The following is a 12,165-nucleotide window of genomic DNA, read 5'->3' as shown; positions in this document are numbered from 1 at the left end:
AGTATGTGTGCACATATATCACTTAAATTATTAAATATAATTATACTAAACCTTATAATTTCTAGAATACCATAATTTTACATGCTGCTTCGTTTCCGACTGTCACTCATCTTGTCTGCTATTCGCGCACCACACTCCTCTCTATCTTTCTCTCCTCCTCTTCCTCCTGCTCTGTACCTGTAAACCGTCAGCGCGCCGCGCACCCCCGCCCCTCCCTGCTTGATGGTATAATCCTTGTCTGTCATCACCTGATTGGTCGCACAGACGTCATTAACACAACATTCAACAGTTTTGTTTGAATTGGTCAAATGGTGTTTGGTCCTCTGAGGTTAGATTACTTTAGTTACAAGCATAAACCAAAGCAGGGTGCAGGTCGTATCCATGTGGACCCTCCGACGTTTTATACTTTCTCGTTTCGGCTCGCAGCAGTTTGTTTTGGTTGACGGATACGGAACGGATATGGCATCACATTACTCAGACCACAACTTCCTTCTAGCTCCACATAGACTCAAATGAAGCAAATATATTGATTCTGGCATTAAAACATCTATTTCAAAATCGTAAAAAAACGCGACACAGGTGAATAATTATTTTTTTCCAAACCCCTACTGGGCACAAGACTCCTGTACAACACTCAAACTTATACAGTCAGTATACCACCAGGCTCTAAAGGTGCTTGACAGGATGCCAAACACCCATCATCACTGTTGCTGTCTAAGAAATCATAATTTACTGAAATGACAACCTTAAAAGAGGTCCAGCAGCAGCAGCAGTAACAGCACCAGCAGCAGCAGCAGAATAGCCGAACATTAAAGCATGTAAACATGTTCCACCTGAAAATATGCATAACAGGTCCTCTTTAAATATAAAGTGCATCAAATGATAAGGGCCACTTTGCTCAATAACACGAAAAGTCATCTTAGAAAATTTAAACATTTTAATAAATAAAAACTGATGTAATATACACCATTATGAATATACAACTACAACAAGCATACCAATACATTTGAAATACAAAAAACTGACTGTTTTGCTTTAAAAGCTTCAATTTTAGGAAGAGTGGGAGTGAGCAGGAATTACAATAGCATTAAACATTCTTATTAGTGTTTGTGCCAACAAATATATAAAGCATCATGAGTACTAACTTCTCAGAGATGGTGAAAATAATAATAATAAAAAACAACTGAATAGTTACATATCTGAACTTAAGATTTTCATGAAGAGACATTTTGAGGTACTGAGTTGTCTACACCTTTAAACTAACAGTGAACACATCTCACGTGTTTATTGTTGTTTTCCACAAGGTCATGATAACAAAAAAAAACATTAAAAATGAAGTGTGTAACTCAAACCAGTTCTACGCATCTCAGGAAGACTGAACAATTAAGAGGAGACAACTTTAGTTTGTTCTTCTTCTGCTTGTATTGCATCATGTCAGCGTCATTTTACATCAACATAAAGTTTTCTTGTGTAGACGTTTTAAACAGCATCTTTATAAGACAATATTTAAATGCAATATTTCTCCAGTCTTCAAACATGGTAACACTACAGGTCCCTTAAAGTAACAACCTCCATCTAGCGGTGGGTTTCGGAGTAGCTCAGTTGCAGAAGAACTAATGACTTGAAGGTGAGTGGAAGTCTTAATTTCACTCCCAGCGTCACCATGTTGATGCTGCTTATACTGTACAATAAAAGGGTGCCTGCAGGGTGTGGGTGGGTAGTATGTTTACTTGACCTGATAGAAAAGACCAGAGAGGGATCTGAATGTCTAAGATGAATGTCAAAAGTCATGGTGAGCGTATATCTGTTCACTCAGCACCAAACACAATGTGTGGATACGATTTTGCAACCACCAATACATTAGACTTTTGAAGCGCTGTGAAGTTCAGACCAAAAATGAACAACGGTAAACTCATTCCCAATAAAAATCATCATGACATGTGTATTCAAATGTTAAATTTCCTTGCTTTAAAAATTTGCCACTCAAAATGTCTGATCTGTGTATTCCCTGAAACAACAACAGCTGTAAAAGTAAACCATCTAAAAACACGCGTGACCGAACCGGGTCAAACGGCAACCTACAGTACAGTACAGGATTGTGTAGCTACATTTTGTCTGAAGCAAGGAAATATAGAACTTAAAAAAAGCACCAGAGATGTTTTAAATAGCACCAGTTGTCAGAATGTATATGACATGTTTTTTTGTTTTTTTTTGGCAATGTACAGCACTGAATTGAATGTCACCAAAATCTGGAGTAACGTTTAGCAGCTGCTGCGATGCTCGACCTCCACTGTTGAGCAAAAGGCAACAGAACGTCCGCACTCGTGCTTCTGTTTCATTCACTGAAAACAAAAACAAAAACAAACTTCTTATGTCAGTTCAAAGCAGCATCATGAAGCTCTGTGTCTGTTACAAACATACTGTAAATATACACTGTGAAACATTTGCAGTTTGTGAATTGGATGATTATACATGTATAATATGCGTGTGCTCTGCTGTGATACAGATTGCAAAGGAGCACCATAGTAAGGGGGGAAAAAGATTCTCACAATTCTTTCATGCCAAAAATAAATGGTTTAAAAAGATGAACGTGTGACTGCAGAAGCCAGCCTGGAGAAACAAAACCAACAATAATAAAGTAGCGAGGAGCTAAATCACTGTCCCACGAAAGGACAAATGATGGTGAGATGATGGCCAACGAATAATTCAACAATTACATTTTGCTATTCACACCAAATTGCTATAATAACTAGTTTTCTGTATCCTTCTCCGAGAGTCTCTGTGTGATAGACAGTGAGATATACAGTACAGTGACAGACTGTCAGACATATTTCTCTACTTTGTGTAATTGCTACAGTATAGAGCAACAAATGGATATAAAAATAATAGAATATAGACTTATACATTCTTGAAAACAAGTACTGTCCCCAAATATAGATACTCATATAACCGTTTTGGTTCCATGACAATATGTTAATATCTATTTATATATATATATTTGTCTCTCTAATATTAAATTCTTTCTATCTCTAGCATTTAGAAGATTCCCATCACTCACATATAGATCTGTTATATCGTGTTATAATGTGTCACAGAAGCAGACCCTACACTACTCGGTTCCCACTCAAGTCTTCTATAGAGTTGCATCATATTTTCTTCTACAAAAAATAGATATGACATGGTAAGCTTATTTGAGATATTATTTACACAGTGTAACAAAAGTCTTTTTTTTTTTATCTCAAATCTGTAATCCTCTTTTTTTGGACTAAAGTTGATGCATTATAATCTCAATACTCTGTGTTGCTGTATCGATACACTGTTGGCAAGCATCTGCAGTGTTTTCCGTTTAACAAAGATTTTAAATGAGCTTGGCTCGAGTTTAGTTCAGATCAAGGTATACAGTATTATGCCTCAGTGCATCTTTCCTGCCAGTAAAAGATGATAGAAGAGTCTTTTAAAGTCTGACAATCAGTCATTTATTGTTACTGGCTTGCGAGCTATTATTTAATTTGAAAGCCAGAGTAATGTCTTGTGATTTATTACATTGCAAAATAGCTAAATATGTCTATTTATTTACAGAAATAGTGATATGATTAAACCCAGTATCGCAACACACGGTGCTCGTTTGGGCTCAAAAATCTTTTTTTGAGGATATAATATATGGCAGTTTATCAGATGCGGTGAGCTCAGAGAGGTGCATTTCAAGAGCAATTAAATATGGTTACAATATGGTGGCAACAAAAACTCCCGCGGCATGTGTTAGCACCAGAGATCCTCCACTCTCTGATAAAGTCTCTCTTAATGCATCTTATAATATGTAAAGCAGAGCGTAATGTCTCTTCATCTCAAGAGTCAAGAGTGATACAGTACTGAGATTTTCTTAACAAATTCTCTTTTAATGATAAAAATGTGTGATTTTTTTTCTTTTTCTTTAGACACCATAAACACAACAGTTTGTCAGCTATTTCAGAGTATTGTACAGTAGCATCAACTGCAAACCATCACCAGTACCTCAGAATGTGTAGCACTACTCGGGGGGCTAGTATGACAAAGTTACAGTAAATATATGTGACTGAGAGTTTCCCTCATCATGGTACATCATCGGTGATAATTCTAAGCTGTATTTCACGACACAAGTCAGACTGCAATTTCACAACTGGAGCATCGAAACTGACTTGTTTCTTTTTACTCCAGACTACAGTTTGTGAGGTAACGTTCACCTAACATGTACGATAAAAAAATATCAATTGATAGATATCACAGTAGTAAATCTACCGGCTCTAATTACCAAATCATCTAGAAACTATTCTGTGTGTTGCCGCTTCAAATCCACTGAACTTCTCTAGAACTGCATGGCATGTGCTTTTATTACATGTCAATGCTACCGTGGCAAAACTGCCTTCAGGGTCCAATTTTAAATATTGGGATTGTGTCTGCCGGTACGGTCGGTGGTTTTACTGAACCGCCCGTTCTTTTATCGTTTTATAGTCAGTTAAAAAGCCTTGCTTCTTGCCTTTAACTTTTATATAGTACAGCAAAGCTGTTTCATTGGCTTCAATATTCAGGACTAAACAGACAACTTTTCTTATGGTGCCTTCAAATGTGGTCGAGTTTACTGTGTTCACGAGAACAGTCCATATAAACACCCCCCCTCTTGTCGTATTCATGACCTCGTAAGTGGAAAGTTTCTGAAAGCTCCGAGTTCACGAGTTGTGACGTGTTTGTTGACGTTGTTAGGAAATGGCGGAGGCCTTGGAAGTTCAGTTTTCGACACATAATAAGTAAATATATTGTAAGTATAGTCATATATTGTTTTTCTTCATAATTTTATAATGTGTCTGAGGAAAATATTCATCTCTTTCCTCTGTCATTATGTCTTTGCATTTCCTGCATTATGTTACCTACTTGCTAGCTTGCTAAATTGTTAGGCTTCTAGACGCTGACAGTAACGTTAAAGCATCAGTAGGCGAAATTGGAGCAAATATGATTTTAAAAAGTAATTTTTATAAAACGGTATATCATGACAGTAGTGCATGAAACAGGTAATCTGAAAAAAATCAAGTGCCTCTGTGTCCTCCGGTGCTCCTAACGGCATCTGCAAGATTTCACAGACCGGAGGAAAACAAGCAGTAAGAGCTGATCTGGAGTCTGCCGTCCAGCTGCCGTCTATGAGAGCCGGCTGTCAATCACTCGCGAACTGTCAATGACTCGGGTCAAACGGTCAAACTAGGCAGCGCTGATCAAATATGAATCAATATTCTGTTACGTCAATGCCTATTTCTATTGCCTATTTTCAGAAACATCTTGTAGTGCACGGTTTAGCTGTAAAATGAGAACGTTTGTGACGCGGCAGCCATTGTGAAATCTGTTGAAGGAACGCAAAGTTCCAGTCACCGTGATTGGTCAAAGTGTCCCGTCACAGGCTAGATGTTTTTAAAGCCTGAAAACAGAGCCAACTTTAAGCAACAGTGTTCTCACGACTTAGCCACTTGAACGCCGAGCATATCGTGTACACAACTTCCCGTGTTGTAAACATGAGCACACGAGTTTTATTTGAAGGCACCGTTACACACAACAACTACAGCATGTTTGCTCCAGTAGTGGCCATTTCCCATTTTTTTAGTCAGTAGCATTCAAATGTTTATACCATGCAAATAATATCTTTCACAATGCACTATGTACATACACACACACACATTTCTCAGTGGCACATTAAGAGGTGTACAGTACTTCTTTGTTGAGGCAGATCTGACCTCGCTCTCAGCCTTGTTAAGATGTCTCACCCGTCCAGCTCACACTGTCCTCACTTCGCATAAAAGCCCTTGGTGATGAAACAACTGCACAGTCACACAAAGCTACAGTTTCCCACCACCGGAGAGAGCTGTCTTGTGACTTTGATATTTTCAGGGTTTTGTTGGTGTACTAAAGTTTGCATGGTGTTCTACATTCAACCAAAACATATAAAAACAAAATCATCCCACTGAACCTTCACTTTGCACAGAGCATTGTACATTTCAATGCTTCAGTTAAGTTAGTTCATCATTCTGGATGTGGTTTCCCTTTAAGCATTTAGAGGCGATATGGAGCCTGTTTATTTCCACTGACTCGGACCTCCACTCTCAAACTCACAGCCGCATCTACATAACATTTATTCCCATATTAAAATAAAAAAGGTATATATTTCAGATTAATTTCTGCAACTGCATGCATATCATTGACCAATTTCAATAAAATATGTAATTTGTTATTTTTACAATATATAAACTAATTATATCTACAAATTTCAATAAAGAATATGTATATTTTCGGTTTTGGTTTCTTTTAAATGTGGGGTAATTACAACATGGAACAATATGTTCTGTGTTAAGTTTGCAAGAGTGCATCAGTTAGGATTGTTTAGCAGATATATGCCATTATTGTAAAGTTAATTCCTCAACAGAAACAATATAATAAGGACAGTATGGTGGTACAGTACAATATGTGCATTACAAGCTATCCCTATTGTTAATACAAATCCTTGATTTTAAACTCTGTAAAGGACTTTTCAGCACCGATTCCATCTCTATTCCAAAACCTTCGATCATTGGTAGTGATTGCTTTGAAATCATTGACAATGTCAGATTCCCAAAAGTACCTCACAGCAATATCTGGATAATTTCTTACCAATGGAAATCATTATAGTCCTAATTGGGGAATTCATTGTTAATTGTCCCTTTAGTGTGTGTTACCTTGTCTTTTCATACACAGTGTTACATGCAATGGCGTTTGTCCCCTCTATCATGCAGGCCTAGAAAGTACAATGCCAAAGTCTTTCAACAAAACAGAGAGACTTAATTCATTCAGTGAATTCCCTCCGGCGCTCCGTTCAGAGGACACAAACATCAGTGAAACAGTCAATAAACTAAAATGACTTTTTGAAAGGGAACTATGGCACTCCTCTTCTTCTTAAATATGACAAATACCTTTCTGTAAATAGCATCCAACGAATGGTATTCAAAAAGTACATTACATATTTGACTTGTATAACATTATGCATGAGTGCCTGCTGTTTTTGTTTTAAATATCACTTTATAGGTATATGCCATAATAAAGGATTTCTTTTGGAAGAAGAGGTCCTTGTTTCTCTTTCAGTGTGATTTTGAATCCAACCATCACTCCAACAAGTGCCTTCTAACCACCCATCATTCTTTTAAACATATTTCTTTATATAAAAAAAAAAAATCCTTAAATACAGCAATGATATAGTTGTGAAAAAGGAAGTGGCATTGGTAATCATTTAAATATATACAGCATTACTTCATGGTTCACTTAGCACCTTAGGCTGCGAGAAGAGCCTTTGTTTGACACCACTGCTCAAGCACCTGTGATGAGATGGCCTCAGTGGTTACATCACTTAGTCCCTTATGAAGGTCGTGCCTATAAGGTAACCCCCAAGTTGCAAAAACGTGTGAAAACTCTCGCTGTCTGACGACCTATCCAAAACTTAACCATTCAAGGTCATTACCTAACCTTAACCATTCAAGGTCATTACCTAACCGTAACCATTCAAGGTCATTACCTAGCCCTTAACCATCTTGCGAGAAGTTTTGTAACTTGGGGGTTACTTTCTAGACATGATCCCTTGCAAAGCATGTTGAAACAGCATGGTAGTTCCTCTAGGCTGGCCAGACTATTGTCTGCACAGTCCTTCAAATAGCACCACATTCACAGAGGTGGACGGTAGCTCTCATTAATCAAATGTTGCAGTCGGGGATTCGTCTACGATCGATGATTTTCATGCCACTTCATTCTTACTGAAATGATTCATGCTGACTTTGTTATCTTTGGAAGTAGAGATTGTGGTTTCACTTTAGTTACAGGTGTTAACGTTGTATAAATTGTATTTCAAAGTTATTTCCACAATAACAGCATTATGTTGACACAGATGCAACACTTAACTTAACTACCAGATCAAAAAGGCACTAGCTTCTTTATTAAAATTGCAGATTTTTTTTAACAACTAAAGCAACCTGAATGCTGCAATAAAGTTCAAATCAGTGTGATGAAGGTGCTCTGTGGTGGGGCACACAAAGGTTCAAAAAAGGGGGAGTCCAAGGCACTCTTCAGGCACAAACAGCCTTCTTCAGGGTGTCACCCTCAGCACACAGCTTTCCCTTTTGGGAGGTGATTGCAGACAATTAATGATTGCAAACACCTGAGCAAGAGGGAGTTTTCCCTTTTGTACTCACAAAAGGGAAAACTGTGTGCTGAGTGACACCCTGAAGGCTGTTTGTGCCGCTACGCGTGGCCTATCTGAACATGTACCAGCATTGATTTTAGCATTTAGTCATGAAATAGCCAATTGAATAAAGTTTTTTTTAGTTTTTTTGCCAGAAGAATGCCGTGGACTCCCCCTTTTTTTAACCTAATGCTGCAATTATTAACTCAATGGTACGTTTGATATCTAACGAAAAAGTTATTCCTCCATTTTCGTTCATTTTCCTACGAATGTCCAACAACGCGTGCCAATTTCCGCTCGTTACATACACAGTCTTTTCAAAATAAACTTCCATCTTCACAGGAAACAACTTCCTTTGGTTCAGGCAACAAATCTACTTAGTTAGGTTTAGGAATAGATCGACTTGGTTAGGCTTAAAATAACCTCGGAAGTGGCGTTACTTAACCTAAGTTACGTGACAAATAAATCAACGTTGACTTCTGGTTTCACACGATACACACGTCTTTTATTATTTTTGCTCGTCTATTTATATTTGCTAATTTCTTTTGAGGAGACGTAGTTAGTGTTCCATACCAAGTATATGTCTGGACCGTGTGTGGTCAGTCTGTGAATTTGTGGCTGAATTGTTACACTAATAGTCAGTAGTCATGTCCGGTAAATCCAGCGGTACACGTCCACCAGGTCCGGTGATTATTTGATACGTTGACACTGCTCCTTTTGCAAGCATTCATTGTGGAAATATCTTTTCTCAAGCATCCAAATTTAGTCACTTCAAATGTGGTTGATTTTAGAAGACTATGTTGGAGTTGGAGTTGTCAAAATCTGTTCACAAAAAGTTTCACACAAATAAATAAATGCATAAAAACCACTGAACAACCCAATGAGCAATACCACTCCAAACACTCTTCAGCAGGACATGAACACTGCTTTCACTTCGTATTAGGAGCCAAAGATATGTCACTGTAACATCGAAAAAAAATACAACTTCTGAAGAAATTGAGCACCGTTTGAGCAGAAAAAGAAAAACAGCAACAAAACAGTGTTACAGTGAACTTCCTTTTGTTGAATCTAAAGGATGACTGAGCTGCAGCATGTGTAACGTGTGATATAGTTTCTAATGTTATGGCACTTCCTTTACTTTATCCAATAAAAAATATTTTAGCCCCTTAAGTGTCCACATTTCCATGTCAGTTAGACGGACAAATTGAATCATCTCAATCACTGGAATCTTTCAAAGTAAAACTGGGCAACATGTAAACAAAACTTCTTATACCAGTGTCGCTAACAACAACAAAAATTTGGCTCACTTTGCGTTACCCTCAATGCCACATACTTTTTTCTTAAGGGATGACTTAACTCTCAGCATTTCCATTTCAAATGACAAGCACATAAAGAGACAAAATACAAAGAGGCAGGTACTTACACATGCACGCACAAATAAAAAAAAAATGTAAATAGAAATAAAAATTAGACACAAGTGAATCAGGCAACCAACCAGAAGCTCCATTAAGGCCAAACAAAGCCATTGTTTTTTTTATGCCCTCTAATATTTATGAAGAAAAATACTATCATATACTATGGCACAAATATCTTATCCTCCGCTATGTTATTTTTTTTTACTTTAAATGTTTTGGCATAACTATAGTTCTTTCTGAATAGGATCTGGAAGCCTCTACACTACCTAAAGCAGAAGAACTGGAGGTGATATAAAGAAGCAGACACACGTACCTAAAGGAAATGGACAAGATTTTGCTCCAGTGCAAACCATTGTGAGATATGAGAAGCTAAAGACAGAGCAGTTCATTGGAGCAATTAAATGACTGAAAGTAATTGAATTACCACGTTTCATTGTGCTGTGCCTGCTAATGGTTTTGCTGTAAGTATGTGAAATGCAAATCTGCAGTAAGCCAAAATTCAAAAGTAGTTCAGGTTGTGTTTGTCCTGATCATTTCTAATAGAGCAGGAAAAGATGAGTAGGATGTGACAGAATTATCATTCTGCAAGATAAATAACTTGAACTACCTCGAACGTATGTACATCTAAGAAACTGAAAGAAGTACATATAAGAAAAGAAATGTATAACAAGCGGAACACAAATGACTAAAAGATGAAAAAGGCTAGTTTGTTCTGCTGGCTGATCCTGTTGGTTGTGTGGTCTCGTGTCCTGTGCTCTGAGGTATACTTGGTAGGAAGTGAGAACACCCATATATTTGTGAGGCGAGTTTCTCGGCAGATAAGAGATGTTGCTGGCGGAGAAGATCCGGTGGAAGGTGCTGTAAACGGAGACCCACAGGGCTTTTTCTTTTAGGGGCGCTAGGGGGATTGGCTCAGCACAATAAAACATAATCTAAATCTGGAGAAGCCTTTTCGAATTCATTAACAGTAACACTAGAGTAAGAAAACTGGTATTCAAAAAACAGAAAACGGGAGCTGGTAATCATGTATCAACTCTTTTTGAATTCATCTTTTTGCACTGGAGTAAAACTTTGGAAAATTGTGGCAGCTATCGTTTTGTTTTGAATCGCTAAAAGTCTAAACACGTTTTTTTTTTTTAAAGGGAATACTACTGGATTTAAGCATACACAGATCATCCTTGTGCATCCCCATCAGTAGTAGTACAAATAATCAAAACTTTTTCAGAGGGAAAGTCCGTTATGCCATTCCAATTTACCAACGCTGTTATGTTGCTGACGGTAAATTGGGACCAGCATGTCAGACACAATCGTTAATCTGTCCCTTTTTTTGTAATCTGATTCTTCTAGCTACAGAATGTACCAAGTTTAGTGCTATTCCCCTTATAGACAATAAATTGCAAACATCTTTGTTTGTTTTTTTTCCACCTGGTGTGTAGCTAGTGTTATTTTGGAATGAGGGCATATTGCATGACCTTGTCCTCAAGGGCTTTCAGAGGAGGGTTGCATGGTCTAGGTCTATGTTGTCCATGCTGGCCAAAATAGCTTTCTGGTCCTCCCGGGGTGGGCGGCGGTACAGCAGGGCAGAAAAGCAAGTATATGGGTCATGGAGGATGGGCCGTTTCTTCTTCTTGCGGAGGTAGAGAGCTTCTTCGGGCTGGAGTACCTGAGAGGTGTAGGCCTGCTGGGTCTGAGAGGTGGTGACACCTGGAGGAAGGGAGATGAACGGCAGGTCATAGCCACAAGAACTCACGGCGATGTTTACAGACAATTCTGCATATTAACCCCCCTGAGACCCGCCATCCCGAACAACTTTACTGTCTTTCAGAGACTGTAGCAGGTTCAGTTTTAGAGCTAGAGTGAAGGTACAGGTTCATGAGACTGGGAAGACCTGAGGAATCCATCGGTAACCACCACGTCATACTAGCTTGTCGGGAATGAGGCTCAGTAACGCTCCAAAGTTGGGCTAAATTTTAGCGAGGAGTTACTGGCATGGCCATTTTCACAGGGGTCCCTTGGCCTGTGACCTAAAGATATGTGAATGAAAATGGGTTATATTGGTACCCACGAGTCTCTCCTTTACAGACATGCCCACTTTATGATAATCACATGCAGATAGTTTTTACATGCAGTATAGATGTGTTATATTTCGTCTATTATGAAAAAGGTGTATCTGAATATTTCTGCATACTGGGGTCCCTAAACAGTCTTGAATTGCATAAATTGTGTATCACTGTAAAGCTGAGACTCTTGTGGATCCAATGAGCCCAACTGCATTCATGTGTGATGATGTTAGTCCCCATAGGAGACATTTCATTGACCTCACTGTCTAAACTGACCTGTGGTGACCTCTAGGATTATCACAGCCTCATGAAACTTTACAGCCACAAACTACAGACCTAGAGCATTCAGAGAATGGATGGATCAAACTAGAGACCTAGAGCATTCAGAGGATGGATGGCTCAAACTAGAGACCTAGAGCATTCAGAGGATGGATGGATCAAACTAGAGACCTAGAGCATTCAGAGGATGGAT

General features: G+C 38.4%; 1 protein-coding gene across 2 annotated transcripts in view; it reads right to left on the bottom strand.

Moving 5' to 3' along the window:
* Positions 1-928: 928 nt before the first annotated feature.
* The window catches only part of igsf9bb (immunoglobulin superfamily, member 9Bb), an 83,204-nt gene continuing 71,967 nt past the window's right edge, over positions 929-12,165 (bottom strand). For both annotated transcript variants that reach the window (XM_074610650.1, XM_074610651.1), the window contains exon 20: positions 929-11,337. In XM_074610650.1, coding sequence (XP_074466751.1) covers positions 11,123-11,337 — 215 coding nt within the window. In that variant the 3' untranslated portion in view covers positions 929-11,122. The remainder of the gene's footprint in view (positions 11,338-12,165) is intronic.

This window comes from Sebastes fasciatus, chromosome 16, assembly GCF_043250625.1.
Source record: "Sebastes fasciatus isolate fSebFas1 chromosome 16, fSebFas1.pri, whole genome shotgun sequence".
NCBI classification, from domain to species: Eukaryota; Metazoa; Chordata; class Actinopteri; order Perciformes; family Sebastidae; genus Sebastes; species Sebastes fasciatus.
This window is presented reverse-complemented; position numbering and strand designations above follow the sequence as displayed.